Consider the following 20,926-nt stretch of genomic DNA (forward strand, 5'->3'; position numbering starts at 1 on the left):
AGTTGTATGAAAATGGTTCTACACAAATAAAGGGAAGGTGTTATTATCACCAGTCTAGTAATAAACATGATTTAAAATGATAGCTTTCAGAGATGTATAATCTTAATGACTTTTTTTTCTCTGCCTTTGTGTTCCTGTTTCACATGGCTATAGAACTTCAGCTCAGTTTGCCAGGATCACACATGTACCAACTCTTTAGCTAGACCATAATTTGTAATTGTTACTATTCTCTGATCTTAACTTTATCCATCTATATAGTTTTCTTTATTTGAAAAGTAACTACTCACATTTCATAACAACTAGAATTATCTTTTTTCTCTGAAGACTTGTGGGGAGTTTTTCTTCTCCTCTAATGCAAAATAAACTATTCTCTCCTTATTCCTGTCCCAAAATGTTAACATAGCCCTATGTGATAACACAATAACAACATCTATTGTTGCTACTACAGCAGGCCTTTAAGTAGTGTCACCCTGTCAAGACTCTGATCTAAGTCCTTAATGTATATTAAAACTTAAAATCCTAGCAGCAATCATACAAATCTGCTACTATGAAGAGAAATGAGGTGTAAATGGTATAAATGATTTCTCAAAGGTCACAGGGAGTAAATTCCAAGTGTATGGTAGCCCCAGTGAAATGCACAAATTGGTTACTGTGATTTGAATGTAGCCCCAGTTCATATGTGGACACGTAATCTCCAATTTTTCATTAATAGTATTGATGGGTAGGGATTTGAGGGTGGGTAGTTAGAATTAGGAAGAGTCATTAAGAGGACAGGCCTTATGTGCCCCATTATAGGATGCCTTCAATCATGTTAGCAAGAAAACTTGATGCCAGGCAGAGCAGTCACTGTGCTCCATCAAATAAGCTTCTGTTCTGTTATTTATCTGAACTCATGAATTTGTTATACTAACAGAAAAATACTATGACAGTGCTTAATAAATGTCTGCTGAATAGGAAGATGGTTGAATAAATACAAATGACTTAACTTTCATACCCAGAAAGTACCTACAACATTGTGTTAAATGATCTGAGAAATCTAAAATTCCAAGGAATTCTCAAATATATCTTAAAAGACTAGATTTATCTTTTTATGTGTGTTGTGCTAGGCATGGAACCAAGACCTCGCCCATGAGAGCCAAATATAAGTGTTCTATCACTGAGCCACATGCCTAATGCTTCAATTTTTATGTTGAGAAGGCTTCACTAAATTTCAAAGGTTGCTCTGGAACTATCCTCCAGTCTTAGCCTCCCAATGTTTTAGTCTAAGTCTAATAATATTTAGAAGAAAGTGTTCATTTTCAGGTTTTTCTGGGATATTAGTTTGACTTTTTATTTGGTTTTCTTTCTGCAAATCTTGAGTACAAAGATAACTAAAGAGAAAAACCTTGTCTGTTTTTTATAAAAGATGCTATAAAAATTAAATAGGCATTTCATACATATATACATATATGTAAATATATGTGCACACATAATATATCAGTGTTTAGAATATAGAAGACCTTAAGGGTTGTTACTTTACTGTTATTAGAGTAAAAATCAGATTATAGTAACTATTAAGTGCCTGAACTTTGTTGCTTCACTGATTGAGCTAAATTTTTGCTTAAATATGATCAGCTTTATGATTTTGAGCCAAAGCTTTTTCTTGTGGTTAGAGTACTGCATGAAACAGAATAGCAGTTGTATTTATCTCTAAGGTTGTGGTTATACTTGAAACATTTAGTCCTCATCACAACTACCTGACATTCACAGTATCATGCTATTTTAGTTCTAAGGGTTGTGTACTTGGACACTGTACTTCACTTCACATAAGGGCTGTTACATAGTATGTACAAGTGTTTGTTGTTATTATGATACTTATTTATGGTTTCTGACATGCTCAGTACTTGCTCACAACATTGATAAGAAAGTCTAGATATTTGGGGGATTTTCATGTTGGGTTTCTAGATAACCAGCCTTTGGATTAAGTAATGTAACAGGCCAAACACTACAAGACAGTAGCTTAGTGAAACCTTCACAGGATTAATCGAATTGTTCCAAAAGCTAAGTTACAAGTAGTAAGACCTGAAGTAGAATATGAATTATACATAATGAGCTTAAACAAGTATCTTGGAGAATCTGGGTACAAAGGTCATTAGATATTAGATATCATTACTCAGTGAGATTTTGTTGGTGTGGCCTTTATAAGGCAGCCTTGATTCATAAGCAATAGGAAGACATTGATGAGTCTATTCCTAATATGTTCAGAAAGTAAGGAAGACAGATCAGTGTTTTATAATAATGTATACACTGGACTGTCTATTTTAGGAAACCAGAGAGTGGAGACCTGATAGACAAGGTATTCTACAGTCCAAGTTAGAGAGGTGATGAGGGTCAACCTTGCAGAGAAGAAAGGCTAGCTCTTCATGAATAAGGTAGTGGAATCTGGTTGATGTAACTGGTAGGATGTATGGGTCATAGACAAACAATGACTTTGAATTATGTAGCTTGAGTCACTGGAATGCTGGAAAGACTTTATTTGGTGGCACATGTGGTTTCTCTAGGCAGAAAAGTAAAGGAAACATTTGACTGTATAGGTTCAAAGTTTAGGTATGAGGTCTAGTTCAAAGATATTGATTACTCACACACTTTGAGAAAAAAGAAGTGAAGGAGAAACTTCTCAGAATTACTAGTGAGTAGAGGAGCTGGAGCCAGTTTAAGAAAAGATGCTAGATCAGTAAGAGAAAATAAGAGAGAGCAAAGTTGTTGAAGCTGGGGAAGGGAGGAATGTTATAAGATGTCAAGTAGGAACATGAACAGAGAATTCACTGGTGGCATCTGCCAGACAATCAGAGGAACACTAGGTCTGGGATCTATATTATGAAAATGGTTGGGGATGACAGCAGAAGTGAGGTTCCAAAGATAGCAAAGGGAACTTCCCAGAAGTTGAATTCTAAGGGAAAGAATTCATTGAAGACAATGGGTAGGAAATGAAAGGCTTAAGGGGAAAAAGAATTTTCACTGCAGGAAAACTTGAAAGACTAAGGGTAGATATGAAACAAAAATCACTGAAAAAGAAAATTCTAGAAGGTGATAGAAGGTAATATTGGTGATAGCAAACCTCTGTTTTCTATGCCAGATATATGACATCTTATAAACATACACTATATATGAGCGAAATGAAAGAAGTATCATCAAAGCATTTGGATTTCAATTGTGAGGTTAGTTATGTATCACAAATAGTGAATCTTCTACCTCATAAATTGCTACTTAAAATGGATATTCATAAGATTTGGAGAGATGGCTCAGCAAATAAAAGCACTTGCTGTTAAAGCCAATGACCTCAGTTCTATCTCCCCCAACCAACATGATGGAACAAAAGAACTTATTTACATATGTTGTCCTCTGACCTCCATACACATGCTGTGGCATGCATGGAACTCCACCCCCCCCCACACACAATAAATAAATAAATTAAATAAATACTTGTAAAGTACCTGAAATTCTTGGGCAAAGAAGAATTTACAACATGACAACAAAATAATAAAAACTATAGGTAGCAATTTACAGATTATCTGAGTCAAAATTAGTTTTATGCTGCATGTCTTCTATGTAAAGTGTATTTTTCAAAGGTGCATTCAACATACTGTGGAATTTTATTTAACAATTACTTGCACGAGTCAATTAACTTGAAAATTGGTTTTCACGTTGGAAAATCCCTTAGCAGAAAATACTATAATCAAAGAAAGAATTGTCAATACTTAAGGTTCATTGGAGGAAATTTGCTCTGAGTTGGAGTCAAGTTACAAGAAAGAGACAAGAGTAAGCCATATGAAGAGGAGAGACCTACAAACTCCAAAATGCTTATCGCAGAAATAACAAGGAAAGCTTTTCTGAACTCAAAGGGAGAAGGAATGAACATCTGGGGATGACAGGGCTTGAATTATACTTACTTTCAGAGCCTTGCATGGTATTTTCTTTAAGTTGTCTCTTTTGGTGGGTTCTAGATATAGTCGACATAAAGGAGAACAAAGCTGAGACTAGGTCACAGGGCCTTCCACATGAGGTCCCTGGTAGCATCTCTCAAATGATGCATTTGGTGACAAGATATCTTGCATCTACTTGAGAATTTCAGGTCCTTAGTTTACTAGCAGTGTGTCGTGCTGTGAATATTGCTCTGTATAAATAAAATGCTGATTGGCCAGTAGCCAGGCAGGAAGTATAGGCAGGACAAGCAGAGAAGATAATTCTGGAAAGTGGAAAGCTGAGGCAGAGAGACACTGCCAGCCACCATGATGAGAAGCAACATGTTAAGATACCGGTGAGCCACAAGCAACCTGGCAACTTATAGATTAATAGAAATGGGTTAATTTAAGATATAAGAACAGTTAGCAAGAAGTCTGCCACGGCCATACAGTTTGTAAGCAATATAAGTCTCTGTGTGTTTACTTGGTTAGATCTGAGCGGCTGGGGGACTGGTGGGTAAGAGAGATTTGTCCTGACTGTGGGCCAGGCAGGAAAACTCTAGCTACAGTGTGGACCAACTGTTCTTTTTAGAATGCTGATAAAATAACCTATTTCATAGGATGGAATAGTTACATGGGATAATGGAGATATTTATGCAATTAATAGATTTGCTAGTATACAGAAAAACAATAATCACTGGGTCTCCTTGCTACTTAGTTGTTACTGGCATTGCCAGTGCAAACTGTTAGCCTCTGCTATGTGGGATGTATAAGAATTACCTGTCCCCCACTCTCAGTTATCCAAATTTCTTGTAACCAATGCATAGTAGAAGTAGGAGAGTACTTTAATGTATTCTACTCCTATATAATTCTTGTATTTCTGCCTTGTATTTCACCATACACTCCAAGTTGTGTTTATGAATCATTGCCTTTGATGTGCTTTACAGTAATTCTGAGATACTCTGCAATGACTTTGGTTGGGTAACAGTGGACTTCTGGACTGTGTCAGATTCAGATTTTTCCCTTGCTAGGACATGAATTGTGGCTGTCTAAGGTATATTTCTGCCATCAGCTGTCTGTGTGTCAGAGAGGGAGAGCTTTCTGAGTTTCTGAGCAGCTAAGGACTGGACTTCGTTCACTTATCAATCACCCATTCACAAAATCTATACAGTAATTCTGTGCCACAGTGCAGGGTTATTGTGGGTCAGCAGGACACCTGTGTACTACTGCCACTCATAGGGAGGAGCAGAGAGAGGATCTGTGAGTTTACATAGTACAGAGGTTCTGGGGAGGCCAAATAATCTTAAGGATGTAGGGGGAGGCAGTTAGTTTGGATTCTGTATCTACATGATAAAAGAGAGTAAGGCCCTTGCTCCACCTCTACTCTAGCAACCCAACACAGGCAATCTGAAACTTTAGAAGCACCCTAGCTCTCTCTTGCAGCCTCTTTCAAGTCTGGGAAACAACAAAAAGCTTCAAGTTGCTGGCTGCATCACACTAAGAGGCTTCTGGAAACCTATAAATTTTTTTACCTGCCCTTCCAGGTTGCCTGGGTTCAAAGAGGTAATTTAATAAGAGAGACTATAATTAGGGGATTTATGGTTTGTTTTGTTTTGCTCTGCTCTCTGGGAACAGAAACTGCCTCCCTTATAATTGCAACATTTGTTGAATGCCTTCTCTGTGTTTGGCACAATTACATTTTTTTCTTTAATATTCATCATGACATGTTTAGTATTTTAAAGAATTGAAAAAAGTAGGATTTAAGAGGTAGGTCACATTCCTTGTTTATACAACTAGTAAGACATAAAGATAGGACTGAATAAGGCTAATGTTTGAAATATATATGGAATATGAATGGAAAGGTGAAATGGAAATCTTATGGTAGCAGTGAGTTCTAAAAGGGGAGAAGCTGTGGGTGTATATTAAACTATATCATATGAAGATCAGGTTGAAGTGTTTAGATTTCAAGAATTCCTTTGTAAGATTAGTGTGTGAAAGGATGTGCTAGGAAAGATCCTTTATTTACATATAAAATAAGACAATGATGTCCCTAGAAAAGGAAGGAAGAGGTAGAATGGACACACACACACACACACAAACGAGAGAGAGAGAGAGAGAGAGAGAGAGAGAGAGAGAGAGAGAGAGAGAGAGAGAGAGAGAGAGAGAATATCACCAACTAGAGGGCCATAAGGTGTTTTTTTGTTTATTAATGAATAAAATCTACCTGTGAGAACAGATGCTTCAGAGTAGGTTACTGTTCTTGTTAGATTCCTCTGGGAAGTCAATTAGGTATTTTAAATAGTACTTTTAATTATTTTAGATCTCTACAGATCATCTTCTGCAAAGATAATAATATCACATTGCTCTTGGCTCCTGAAAGACCTAAATCTTCCTCTGTGCCAGGAGTTGTGCTATACTCAGGCACTCTCTTCTGTTTAAGTAACTTGCAAGATAGCTGAGGTCACAACACACTACAAGGATAGCTGTATGTGCAAAATATAGCCTAGTATATAGGGATCATATACAAAGCTAGCTAGTAAACTCTGTGTGGGAAATGGAATGAGGAGAGGGATTTTATCTATCGTCAGTTAGATATTCATTCATTGGCAAACATGTATTTCACATATTTAGACTTCCCATATACCAAAAACTTCAAATAAAAGGAATACAATTTAAAGTCTAGTAGAATAATCATTTTCTATTATTAGAGTTGGATTTTGTACTTTAAGTATTCTAGTATCTTTTTCAAAAATATTTTTAATTTAATGTGTTTTGCCTGCATGTATGTCTGTATATCATGTATATTCAGTACCCATGGATCTCCTGGAACTAGATTTTCAGACAGTTGTTAGAAACCATGTCGGTCCTGGGAGCTGAACTGAGGACCTTTGGAAGAGCAGCCAGTGCTCTTAATGGTGGAGCCATCTCTCCAGCCCCTCTGTTTGTTGTGTGTGTATGTGCATGAGGTGCCCATGGAGGCTGGAAGAGGGCACTGGATTCCTGGAAGCTGGAATTAGAAGCAGTTGTGAGATATCCACCTTGAGTGCTGCAAACAAAACTCTGGTTCTCTGAAAAAGCACCAAATGCTTTTCACTGCTTAGCTACCTCTCCAGTCCCTATGCTGGACTCTGGAATCATCTCTTTGATGACTCAAAATAAATATTTCCTTGGTGGTTGAAGGCAACTGTGTTTGTAGGTGTGGGGGTATATAGCCACAAACCTATCTGCAGAGGCCAGAGAAGGACATACATGTCTTGCTCTATCATCTAAATGCTAGGGGTTCAAACTCAGGTCCTTCATGTTTTCTCCTATCCACTGATCCCTCTCTCTGTCTCAGGGAGCAATTTTTAGATATAATTTTTAGGCTGGTTGTAGTGACACATACTTGTAGTACTAGCATCCAGTAGTCCAGAACAGGGGGGTCATGAGTATACAGCAGGCTGGATCCTGAGATACTGACTCATTAAAAAAAGTATTCATAACATGATCAAATGTTACATCTGATAAACAACTAATCACAGATCAACCTTATTAGTTTCTTTTATTTTTTTTTTTAATTTTTTTTTTTTTTTTTTTTTTTTTTTGGTTTTTCGAGACAGGGTTTCTCTGTGTAGCTTTGCGCCTTTTCCTGGAGCTCACTTGGTAGCCCTGGCTGGCCTCGAACTCACAGAGATCCGCCTGGCTCTGCCTCCCGAGTGCTGGGATTAAAGGCGTGCGCCACCAACGCCCGGCTAGTTTCTTTTATTTTTTAAGACAAGAGCTCATGTATCTTAGGCTGGCCTCAAATTTTGTATATGGCCTTGTTAGTCAAGGATGACCTTAGACTTCTGATTCTCCTGATTATCTGCCTTCTCCAATGCCGGGATTACAGGTGTGTGCTACCATACCCAGTTTATGCATTGCTAGGACTAAAACTAGGGTTCTGCCAGGTGTGGTGGCACACACCTTTAATCCCAGAATTCAGGATGCAGAGACAAGTGGATCTCTGTGAGTTCGAGGCTGGCCTGGTCTACAAAGCAAGTTCCAGGACAGCTAGGGCTGTTATACAGAAAAATCCTGTCTTGAAAAAGCAAGAAACAAAACAAATCACAAAAACAGGGTTTTATGCCTGCTCAGTGAGCACTTTAGCATCTGAGCTATACCACTAGTCCCTAGTTTTATTTTTCTGACCAAGATTATTTATTCAATTAATGTTTTCTTAATATAATAATAAAATAGGTATCCATACCTTGTAAGAATATAGCATAATGTTGGTATTTTTATCATTTCCCTTTTATAGGTGAGAACATAAAGCCTTGGAGCTGACTAGTAACTATAAGGTATTAGTCAGTGATCTAGAAGCAGGTAGTTTTTTTCTATGTATTCATGTTATCACATTGGGAAATGATGATCAGATAGTCACTATTAATATTTACAAAGACAACAGAAATTGAAAATTTTAAATCATCTTGTGTAGATATTCCTATCACAAGACCCACTTTGTGAGAAAAGTATAATAAGTTTACTCAAAGCTTTCCATTACATGCAAAGAAGGAGCTTTCCTGGTCAAGGCAAATGACACAGGGGAAGGTACCTGTGGTGGTTTGAATGAGAATGCCCCCTCATAGGCTTATATATCTGAATACTTGGTTCCCAATTGGTAGAATCTTTTTTTTTTTTTTTTTTTTTTTTTTTTTTTTTTTTTAATTTTTGGAAGGAGTAGGATGTGTGGCCTTGTTGGAGAAAGTTTGTTACTACGATTTAAGGTTTCAAAAGGTTCAGGTATTCTCAGTTAGCTTTCCCTCTGCCTCCTACTAGGGAATCAGCTATTTTTGGTGCCACACCTTTGCTGTACAATTATGGACTCTAAGTCACTGGAACTACAAACCTATGTAAACTCTTTATTCTATAAGTTACCTTGGTCATGACCTTATCACAGAAACAGAAAAGTAACTAAGACTCTGTCTGAGGTTTGATGAAGCAGGGACAGCCATATAGAAAGGTGATTTTAAAAAGGCCATGAGCCAACCAGTTTTAGCATGTCCACTGTCCAGCATCCAGCAGGACGCCTATAAAATGAGGCACTCAATTTCTTCCTCTCTTCCCTCCTTTTTTCTTCCTTCCCTTTTCTCTACCACACATATATGATATAGTCTTCTGAAAACATAAATAAAGAAGGACAATGATCTATAGTGGCTGCCCAGTCTCTAAGTAGCACTCAAACACTTCTGAGCACTGCTATCCACAGTTCTGCTGTGTATTTCCTTCTGAGAGTTCCATGTGTCAACCACAATGCATGTAATCATTCTATAGTGAATGACAAGTTGCCTGTAGTTCCTTCAGAGTAGTCTTGAAGTTTTGGTATCCTCTAGTGCTCAGGAAGGAAAGAGGAAAACACATTAAGGCAGTAAGTGACTGTCGGACAAAGGATTGAAGGAAGAAACAATAAATAAAAAGCAGCTACAGCCCTGGAACTCTTAGGGTCTGCTAGAGGCCAAGGAGATAATGTTTTATATAGATGCAACCTGGTACCTCTCTTTAGGAGTATGTGGTCTGGTTAGGGACTATGAATGACCCTGTTTATGTAGTATATCTTACATGGTGTTATCTGTGCAGGTGCAGAAATAGATCAGAGGAGGGAAGTACTTAGAATAGTCCCTCCACAGAAACAGGACAAGAAGCAAGAAATAAAGTATTCTGGTGACTTTGGAAAAGTTGTATTGGGAAGACAAGGAGCCACTTTTATAAAGCTAAGGTGTGATGGGAGTTGTATTTGTTAAATAGACAGTTTACGAAACATGGAGAAACCAGACCCTGGAGTTTGGGACAGACTGACCAAAAAAAATCTTTTATAATTACTCATTGTCCACTACTTTTCCTTGGAGGTAGTGTATAAATATAAACACATCTCTCAAAGAGTTAACATTCTCTTTCCTCCTTCTCTGCCTCAGATGGGGTTTGAATCTAGAGTCCCATACTACATGCTAAGCAAGAGTTCTCCCACATCTCCAGATCACTTTTTTTACTTTTTATTTTGAGACAGTGTATCTCAAAGTTATCCAGGTTGGTTTTAAACTCCTAATCTTCCTGACTCAGTCTCCTTAGCTGTGACCACCCACCTGAAACTCTGACTGGTACTACTTAACAAGTGTACTATCTAACCGAGCTAAATTCCTTAAGGCTTTTGAAATGCAAACTGTGGGCTTGCTTAAGCATTCCTCATTTATTCATTCCACAAAAGTTCATGCAGGATCTCCTAGTGTGAGAATTTTGTTAGGCACTATGGGGGTGGTGGTGGTGTACAAAGAAAATTGAAATTGGTCCCAATCTCCCAGGACCTTATAGCTTAGTAATGGAAACAAATGTGCATACACAAGACCTTATAATAGGTGAACATGTGAGAGCAGGATTGGAGGGGATCAACTCTTAAGAGAGACTATAAAGGTAATGTAAAAAAACAAAACGAAGAGTTTTTAAAACAAATTAGGTTTTTGAATTAACTTTAAAGCGTTATGATAATAGTTAAGACCAAGACTGGAAGTCCAGAGTGGAGTAAGGAACACAGGTTTGTTTGACTGGACAGTCAGGCTTCTTGAAGAGCAGTTTAGTGGGGGGATTTAGCTGGGTATAAGCCAGGCTAGGACTAGGCAGAAGGAACCTGAGCCGAGATCTTATTTCTTCTCTTTATACTTTGACTTAACCCTCATTATATTCCTTTTTAAAATTCACCTCTTTCCTAGAGTTCTAGTGGTTGGTGGTGGGGTGGGTTCAATGTGTAAGTTAAGGGTTTGCAAAGCGGCCCACTAGTGACTTAAATCCCATACTTTTGGAACCAGAAAAGGAAACACGCGAGAGGCTGTTTATGCCGAGCCCATAACACCACCATCCACCCCCCTCAAGATACCAGCTGTTGCCGGGGCAAGCTGCGGGCCAGACCTGAGAGCGGGTAGCCAAAGCTGGCGGGAGCTCAGATCTCTGAACTGGCGGGCCAGGGTTGAGGAAGACAGGGAGGGAGGGAGGGAGGGAGGAAACGCGAGAGGGAGGGAGGAAGAAAGAGAGGGAGGCGTGTCATGTGATCCGCTTCCCTGCTCCTTTAAGCGTCCACTGGCTGCCGAGCGGCCGCAGTCTCAGCTCTGGGCATCTGGGGAACCCGAGCAGCTTCGCCCAGGGATCCGCGCGGGCGCCTGCAGTCTGGGTCCCATCTCGGCTGTGCTATCGCACCCTCGAAGTTTTGCAGCACCAGGAAAATAGGACAAGGAAGAAGGAGAGGGGAAGCGAAAGCATAACCTAAAACATTTATTTAAAGGAGAAAAGAAGTGTGTGTGTGTGGGGGGGCGCAGAAATGGCTGGGGCAATTATAGAAAACATGAGCACCAAGAAGCTCTGCATTGTTGGAGGAATTCTGCTGGTTTTTCAAATCGTTGCCTTTCTGGTGGGAGGCTTGATCGGTAAGTGTGAGAGCTGCAAACTTTCCCCTTTCCCTCTCTTCGGCCCTTCCCTCTTTTGCCTCTTGGGCTACTTGTTACAGTATCGCTGCCTTGCCTCTATGATCTAATTAGTCCGGCTATTGTGCTTAAGAAAGCAGAGCTCCATGGGGCTCCATGGGGCACAATCCAGTCTAGTGGCAAAGAGAAAAGGAGGGGAAAAGTTTTGGCCTAGTTTCAGTATCCACTTGAAAGGCAGGAGGGGGTGGGGGTGGATCTTAAGCATGGCGACGGATCGCGAGGAAGTGCTGGGTCGCAAAGTTGATTGCTCCCCCTGCTCTTTCCCCTCGCCCGCCCCCTTTCCCCTCGGTTCCCTTCCAATCAGCTCCGGGAGGGCAACGCGATCGACTTTATTAGGAATAACAGGAGAGTCGGTAGCTGAGCCTTGTCAGCCGCGAGCTGTTACTGGCTGTGGCTTGTGTAAATGCATTAGGTTGTCTCGGCGAGGGACTAGGGCAGGATTTAGGGTCTCAACCTTTAAGCCCTTAGCTTCCAAGCCTCACTCCACCCACCTCTGGCGGTGGACTGATCTGAGCTGAGGACTCAATGTGGGATGGAGTAGGGTGGTTGGGAGGGAACTAGCCCTCCCAACATGAACTTGGAGAGGGTGTAGCAGAAAGCCCGTTTGAAAGGTGTTTCTTTTGCCTGTCGTCCCCTCTGCCATCTCCCCTCCCCCTCTGCGTTGAGCCCCAAGATCTAGTGAGTCGGAAACCGGGGGAAACCGGGGGTCCTCCCCTGGCGCCAGGAGGACGTTTCCTGCTCCCTCCTGGGCTGCCCTCAGGTGACAGCTCCCAAGCCCCGGCGCCGGCGCCGGAGAGACTTTCCCAGTGCGCATTAATTCAACCTCTTGAGCCAAAAAGGCTTCCGACGCAGCCGACCTTGTGCCTCGGTATCCATTCGGGAAACTCAACTTCCTTACACTGTCCATTCCACCTCACGTCCCTTCCTCCTCAAGATTGCGGACAACCTTGCACAAACTTCAGTGCCAACTTCAGAGCGGGCGCGGCTGGGAGGTTTGGCTTCCTTGGGGCTGGCTGTTGCTCTTAGCTGGGTGGAAGAGCGCAGGAGCCGGGGAGGGAGGGGGTGTCTGTGCTCCTCATGGGAGCCCTTGGGCCACGCAGGAGCTCTCTAAACCGGCCGAGAGTCATGGGCGCGGTGTTTTGCCTCTAGACTCGGGTGTGTTAGGTTCGCATTCCAGAGAGTCTGGTACTGCTAATCTTTGTAACATTGAGGCTGAGTGTTTTAAACAAAGGAGAGTGGGAGAAGCTTCAAGAAGGGAGTTCTTAGAGGATATCCAGTATATGTTAAAACCAGAGTTTTCTTAGCCTCTGTCCTTCGTGTGGGTTAAACAGCTTCATCACTGCGCGCGCGCGCGCGCGCACACACACACACACACACACACACACACACACAAACACACACGCACGCACACGCGCACACACACACACACACGCGCGCGCACGCGCGCGCTCACACACACACACACACGCGTGCTCGCACACACACTGCTAAACAGCTTTATCATTGAACACACACACACTGCTAAACAGCAAACAGCTTTATCAATGCACACACAACACACACACACACACACACACACACACACACACACACACACACACGCTTTGGCTTTTGTTTTGCTACGCCATGTAGAATCTCTTTTTCTCTGTATTGGATTTTCCAGACTCTTAATACTTATCTGCTGGGAGCTGTAGGCAGCAGCAGTCTCGACAGGCTCACAGTGATTATACCGCGGTTGCAATTACACCTCTTGTTTCCCTTGATGAGCAGTTGCAGTTAGATGCTATTGGATCTTGTGTGATTTCAGTGGCAGACCATAATAAAATTTCTTGCACCTTGTGCTTTCAGAATTAAATTGGCCTATTATCCTTGTCTGACCTTCCCTTTGAGGTTTTTGCACATAGTAAGCCATTACAGTTTCCTGTCGCTGCAGGTCCCCCCTCACTCCCCCGCGAAGTTGATGTGGGCCCACAGAGCTCTTGGTTCCCATTGTAGGTTTCCTTGAGCACTTCTGGAACTAGTATATTTCCTGGAACCTCACTATTGTACAGAGGAGATCCAAGGGCTCCTGTAAGTGTCTGCTGGACATCAGAATGATCAGTTAGAGAATTTATTTGTTCAAATTAGGATTTGTCGGAAATAAGTAGTGCTAAGGTTGTTTTTCCCGCCCGCCCCACCCCGGGAGACGCCCCCCCCCCCCATTACTGAAGCTGCAGGCCTTGCCTAACAGATTTTTCCTAAATTAACAAACTACTTTAGTTCTAACGTTCCTTGGAAGAGAAACATCTCTATAACATTTCTTGGAGGAAGTTTTTACACAGCCTTATTGTTTTACTTCTCTCCCAGCTGCAGTGATTGTCCACAGTTCTGATCCTGAGACTGAACAGATTAGATGTAGCCCAAACTGAGTAGTGTTTTAGTTTTTACCTCTTCCACTTGGAGAGTAACATTTTTGCTCCTAAATAAATTTAGGTAACCTAGGTTTTCTAGACCAAAATACAGGAAATGAATATTAGCAAGAGGTGCATGCTATGTGGAAACACGCAGCTTCTCTAATTGAAAGTATTTGAAACTTTCAGAGTGAACTAGTAGAATCAGTACTTGAAAGAACATTTCTAGGCTAGGAAGACAAGGACAAGATTAGAAACTTCTGCTCCCACACAATGCTACTGCAACTTATGGGGCCGTGTATACTGATCATAAAGTAGTTTTCCTAAGGTAGCTAGTTATTCCTTTTGAACTGTAGCCACTGTGTTACTTTTGGATCCTTGTTTTACCTCAAGAGAGCAAACATGGCATCTCAGGGAATGAGAATCTTATGGGAAAGCTCCTCGGTGCTAAGACAGGACACACACAAAAGTACGAATCCCCTAAGCAGCCATAACAATTCATGAATTTCAAAGTGACCAGGCTAGTCACTTAACTAACAGGCTTTTCTCCTTACTGCTAGATATATGAATTTAAGATCCTTTTCATCTTTAATTGTATAACTTTTTTAGTATTCAGAGTTTTATATATGACATTGGACTAATATTCAGTTGTAGCCTCATAAAACCAAGGGGAAAATTTTAAAAGTAGCTATAAAAACAAATAGAAGGAATTGAGTTTTGATTTAGTTCAAATCCCCTGTATCCTAAAAGTCTTCTTACCTAGCTTGTTTACTTGCTCTCTGGCTGGCTTTGTGTATTTTTCTTGTGCCAGTCTGTATACATTGTTGAACTTTTGATGGGATTTTACAAATTAACTCTGTAAGGAATATCTTACATGGTAGAAACTGGTAGGTTTATAAATTTAGTGATTTATGTTTTTGTTAAATCTTTGAGACACTATAAAATTAGGCATCTGTTATTTTATACATTCAGACAATTTACTAAGTGACTAGCTTTTTAAATAAAGTTTAGACTTTATTTAATATTTAAGAATCCTAAAAGGAAAATAAAATGTTTTGAAAGGTATAGCTTAATTTTACCCTCCTGAAAACCAAGCCTGAAAAATATTAAAATAATTTTTCTTTGGTTCATGGAGAAGCAGCTGTAGGGTTGGTGGAAGAGGTGGGGAAGGAGACTATATGTCATGAAACAAGAGCATAGCCCACTAAAAATCATGAACTTGAGTGTCTGGCTCATCATGTGTAGTTTGTTCAGCTTCAGATGAACCATTTCTGGGGATATGATGTTTGAAGAATCAAGTCACTGTTTCACCTATTCTAAAATCATGAAGTGAGCAGAGATTACAACTGAACAGAATGGATTATGGTTAAATTGTTTTAAGCAAATCCACAAATAAGAATTTCAAATTAAAATTGCAAGTAAAAGTAAACAAATCACCAGTTATAATTTCTTTGGGAAGAAGAATTGCTTTTGTCAAAAGTCATGTGCGCACCTCCCTTTTTAATGCTGAAGATCTAATGTAAGTAAGACATACAGACATATACATTTAACACATTTTCTCAAACAGGGCTGTCAAGAATGCAGAACTCTCTCTATTATGCTGTTATTAAGTGGAAACTGTTGATGGTCTTGGTTGTTATTCATATGAGAATTTGTCTGCTGCTATTATTCATTTGAAAGTTGCATCAATTTGATAAATTGAATGAAACAAGGCACACAGTTGTCAGTACATTAGATTTTAATTTTGCTGTATATGTTGCATTTTAATATGTATTAATATTGTACTCATTATAATCCTGAAGTAGTCAAGTATCTGGTGAGAATCTTTGGTTTGCTTCTTTTGAGAGAGTCTCTTGTACCCCAGGCTGGTTTTGAACTCACGGGCTGAGGGTGTTCTCCAACTTCTGATCCTCCTTCTTCTATGTCCCAGATTCTGGCATTACAGGTATGGCTCACCACACTAGGCTGTATCTTCTGAGAATCTTGAAAAGAACTAGTTGCTTTTTGGCTGATACTGGTCATATTTTTCTATATTTTATTACGCCTTTTATTTTGTAAAATTATATACCTGATCAAACTATACTTTTTCATTCTTTTTGTTAGCTCCTAGAGGAATCATACTACTGTGATTTATGTAAGGCCTGTGTAACCTCATAAATTCACTTAGGGTAATCTTTTTTTTTCATTATTAAAATAACATTATTTAATGTTTAGCAAGCTAAACCTCTTGTTTATTACAATGAGACAATGCTTATGCTTAATGGTCTCTAATTGTTCTCTGATTGGTGCAATACTTCTCATCTAGCCTTCTAGTGCAACTTTTCTTTCCCTAATAAAGTGAGAAATATTTCCTTGAGGTAATTATGAATAGTTTTGTGAGGTTTACAAATCATCTGCCTATAAACCCTGCCTTATCTAATTGACATTTTAAAAATAATTTGGCTTTTATTTTTATATTTTTTACATTATTATTTTTCACACTATTTTTGTTTGTTTTTGTTGTTGTTTTGTTTTGTTTTGTTTTTTTCGAGACAGGGTTTCTCTGTGTAGTTTTGGTGCCTGTCCTAGATCTTTCTCTGCAGACCAGGCTGGCCTTGAACTCCCAGAGATCCACCTTGCTCTGCTTCCGGAGTGCTGGGATTAAAGGTGTGTGCCTTTTTGTTTGTTTGTTTTTGAGACAGGATCTCACAATGTACACCCGGCTGGCATGGAGTTCCCTATGCAGACCAGGACACATAGATAGAGGCTACTTCCCAAGTGTTAGAATTACAGGCATGTGCTACCATTCTTGGCAACCTTTATTGTTAAATATGTGCTGACTGAGGAAAGGGTCATACCTATCTCACTCATAAAGTAGTTTTATAGAATGTCCTTAGCTCAAAACTTAGATGTATCATTGGCCTAATGTCCAAAGTGCTTTATCTGGGCCCATGGTGTGCTCATGACAGGGCTATATGCTGCCTAAAGATTGTTAAGAGGGGGGACTTAGAGCCTCAGTAAATTAGAGGAGTCATAGGGAGACCCACAGAAAATGTATGATGAGGTTTCTCCAAATCACTTATTTATTGATAATTTAAGAACATACAAAATTGGAAGCTATGCTGTTCAGCAAATTATTAGCTAATACTTATTCCTGAAATTAATGTATGAATAAAATATGTTGAACATGTATTGAATGCCAGATTTTGTATAATTTGATCCATAAGAGCCTTGCTAATGGTATTACAATTTAAAAAATTATTATGTGTGTGTTTGTATGTGTGTATATCTCAGAGGACAACCAACTCAGAAGAGTTGTTCTATCCTACCATGTAGGCCCCAGAGATTGAACTCTTGTTGTCGGACTTTGTGGCAAACACCTTTACCTGCTGAGCCTTTTCACTGGTTCATCACTGGTATTTTTTTTTTTTTTACTAATTTTATTATATCACTATTATATTAATAAACCAAGATGCAGACAGTTCTAGTAAAATTTCTCAAGATTAACTTTCTCAGTCAAGTATGGAACTAGACTCCAGTCAATCTGATATCACAAACCAGAGTTAAATGATCCTATATAAATCATGACTTCTGGGTCTAAGTAGAAATGATTTTAATGCAGAGAAGAATAATGAGGAACAGGAAACTATAACTGATTTCTCGTTGTTATAACATGGAAGGGAAGACTAATCTATATCATGATAAAGGAAGTCTAACTGTAGTGACAAGACAGTATCTTAGCAAGCCAAGGGAGAGTATCCTTTGGAAACATTCAAACACCATTCTTACTACTTTCTTACAAGTTCTATCCAGCCCCCATAATTGTATGAATCATTCAATTGTCTGAGCAGGCCTGGTTCATTAACCAGAAAGAAAGATTGCTTGATTTTCTTTTATCCAGCTGGTAGTTTGACATATTTATGTAGTTATATAAGAAGTTTGGACTTTTCAAAGGAAGACAAGAGAAACAATCACTGGAGACTGGAGAGGGTTTTGGAAGGTATGGATGGCAGTAATGGGAGCAGTTGAAACTTAAAAAAAAATCCCTCCCAAAAATATCAGCGTACAAGAGCAATAGCTCTCAGGAATAGCAATGTTGACACCATGAAATGTACTTTTTATTTTTGGGGAAAATGCTAATAGACATTTTTTTTCTACATGGGAAAATTGAAGTTCTTGCGTTTGATAGAAACTTCAACAGATTTACACAATCATATTAGTTTTACTTGGGTAGATTTCTGTTCTGAAACTTGGTGATGGTGGCCTAAAGAGACAAGTAGGTCAGAGTCAGGTAGTTCCAAAGTGTCTGATGGTAATGGGAGGACAGGACTTTAAGATAAAGAAATGTTTTGTGACTTTTACTTTGCATAAACAAACTGAAATGATTTTTAAATTATGAAAAAGAAGATGCCCCGTATTTCAGGATTAAAAAAAAAAATGCTGAGACTCTTTGGCTTTTTTCAATGGTTTCCCAGCTCCTTCATCGAACCTCCACATTCTATCTCTATCAAAATTTTGTAGAGGAACAAAAATAAGAATCATGTTACTGTCTGACCAGGAGCAGGTATTTGCCTTGTTGTAATTGTTGCCTTTTGGGTGACCATGTAAAACATTTCAAATGTATTGATTCATTTATTGCTCATTACAATCCACAATGATATTACTGCTGCTTTCTCGAAAATTCATTTGAATCTCAGACCCAATTAAGGAATTTTTTCCCTAATTTCAATGATAGTGTTTATTTCCTTTAAAATTGATCTTTAACTTTGTTCAGAAGTTAACAATTTCAAAAAACCAGGGAACTAAGACAATTAAATGTTCTTTAATTTTTTACCAGTATAATTGCTATCTGGGCTGGGGTTTTGTTTGTTTGTTTTGTGTGGGTTTTTTTTTTTGTTTGTTTGTTTTCAAGACAGGGTTTCTCTGTGTAATATCTCTGGCTGTTCTGGAATTCACTTTGTAGACCAGGCTGGCCTTGAATTCAATGATCCACCTGCCTCTGCCTCCAAAGTGCTGGTACTAAAGGTGCTCCACCATCATCCAGTTCTAGGGTATTTTCTATTGCAATTTCCCACAATAAAAAGTGTTCAATCAATAATGTATACCAGGAAGTACATTGCTGTATATACACAATAGGATTTTTTTTTTCTTTAAACATAATTCTTTATTGGTTCTTTGGGAATTTCACATCATGTACCCCAATCCTGCTCACCTCCCAGTCCCTCCATAACCAACCCTCACTCTTGCAGCATGTCCCCCAAAAGACCCCCAAAATTAATTAAAAACAAAACAAATAAACAAACCACCTCACTCCTCTTCCTTTCAATACTTCTTCCTTCATTCTAGTGGCATCTGGAGTTGCTGTGTGTGTCATTCAGTATACCCTTTTGTCCAATCAGCCCCACCTCCAAAACGTTTATTGCAGTGAATCTCTGGTTCAAGGCCTCTGGCACACCATTATCCCTGTACCTTCACCAAAACTCTTCTTAGATATGCTGTTGTTGCTCTGAGTAATGGAGATCCTGTGATTATAGTCCCACAGGACCAGTCTAAGGAACTTTTTTGAAGCTATCTTTTATTCAATCCTAAGCCATGTTCTTAATGTTGGATGCTGCTTTTATCCCACTGTCCCTTCTATTTCTTCCTTTTTTTTTCTTTTTGGTTTTCTCATGTTCCTTCCATTTCTAAGAAACACAAAGGGGCAAGGATGAGGTTCCACACAGATGAAATATGACATGAAAGCTCATACTCCTTTTTTGGCTTATGTCCCTTCCTTAAGCTAAGCATTTCCATTGCTACCTGAGTACCAAAAGACTTAGCCTCCTAAACAAATGACTCTAATACCTGACACATATCAACCCTCATACCAGCACTGTGATTGTGACTATGCTTGTAAGCCATTCTGGCAAGGCCTCTTTGGTGACATGGCATCTTGCAGCAAAGGGTAAATGAGCGTTACAGAAAACTTGGGAAATGGGTGCTGAAGAGTCTCCTTTGGCTTTATTTAGCCTGTACAATAGGTATTGAATGTAATGGGTAAAGGAAAGAGGACAGTGTGAATATCAAAGGAGATGATAGCAGAATGTGGCCCAGAAAAAAGAAATGTAAGGCCTGTGCAAACATCCCTTCATGACATAGCTAGGCTGGATTTCTCACACCTACTTTTTTCTGATGCCACTCACTCCCCCACCCCAAGCTAGTACTTCCATCTCCATGACATTTAAATCCTGTACTTTCAAGTTCCTGCTGCTTTTTCTCCTTCCTGTTGTATGCTTTTAATGTTCTCAGAAAAAGGAGTACTCTTTTTTTTTTTTTTAAACTGATTCATGCAAATTATAGGACTTTCTTAAACTTCTGGCTAATTCCCTTGCATAGCTCAGGGGCTTTATGCACAAATGCATATGTCTAAGAGAGTAGAGGGAAATAAAAGGAAAGATCAAACCTACTATATTATTTTGACAAGGTATTAAAATTTTTCTTTAGAAAAAAGGGCAATTGGTCTAAAAATGGTTGACTCGGTGTTTTTCAGGTTCTACATTAATAAAGCCAACCTCATGGATTGCACTGTAAGTTCTTCTTCCTTTGTCTTTCCTTTTCTTGAACAAAGCAGTCATGAAGCAACATGTAATTTAGTTAACATGATATTGACTTTCAGTCTTTCCTACTTAGCATGTTTGCCTTCAGGTTATCACAAACAAAAACTAGTTCCAACTTTGTTAAATCCAGCCTTCTATGAAGGCAATCATGCATTTTTGAGGTCCAATTTCTTTTAATCTGCTTCTCAACATGTTTTATGCTGTCCTTTAGGCTGTAACTTGCCCTGAGTAGAATGCCTTTAATGGGAAAGACACACCCCCACATTCCTTTCTTTGCTCAGTTCTCTTAAGCTGATTCTGTCCTGTGTGAACCCGGTTACTGAGTTAGCTTTGCAATCCCGAGCTAAGCAATTATACATAAAATTCTTGAGGCTATGAACAAACTGCTATCACTTACAGAACTTGTCTCTACATTTTGGAGGACAGAGGTGGCTGCAACAGAAAACTGAGACCTGAGTTATCTTTGTTTCAACGTCTGGCTGCATAGAACCTTCAGGTTCATAAGAGTACAATTTGTTGAGACCCTGGCACCACTC

At 39.4% G+C, this 20,926-nt stretch overlaps 1 protein-coding gene across 1 annotated transcript in view; it reads left to right on the forward strand.

Moving 5' to 3' along the window:
* Window positions 1–10,942: 10,942 nt before the first annotated feature.
* Wls (Wnt ligand secretion mediator) overlaps window positions 10,943–20,926 on the forward strand; it is a 116,864-nt gene continuing 106,880 nt past the window's right edge. The window contains exon 1 of the mRNA XM_006998053.4: window positions 10,943–11,368. Within this exon, the coding sequence (XP_006998115.1) occupies window positions 11,263–11,368 (106 nt within the window). The 5' untranslated portion in view covers window positions 10,943–11,262. The remainder of the gene's footprint in view (window positions 11,369–20,926) is intronic.

The sequence above is a fragment of the Peromyscus maniculatus genome, chromosome 6 (assembly GCF_049852395.1).
Source record: "Peromyscus maniculatus bairdii isolate BWxNUB_F1_BW_parent chromosome 6, HU_Pman_BW_mat_3.1, whole genome shotgun sequence".
Lineage (NCBI taxonomy): Eukaryota > Metazoa > Chordata > Mammalia > Rodentia > Cricetidae > Peromyscus > Peromyscus maniculatus.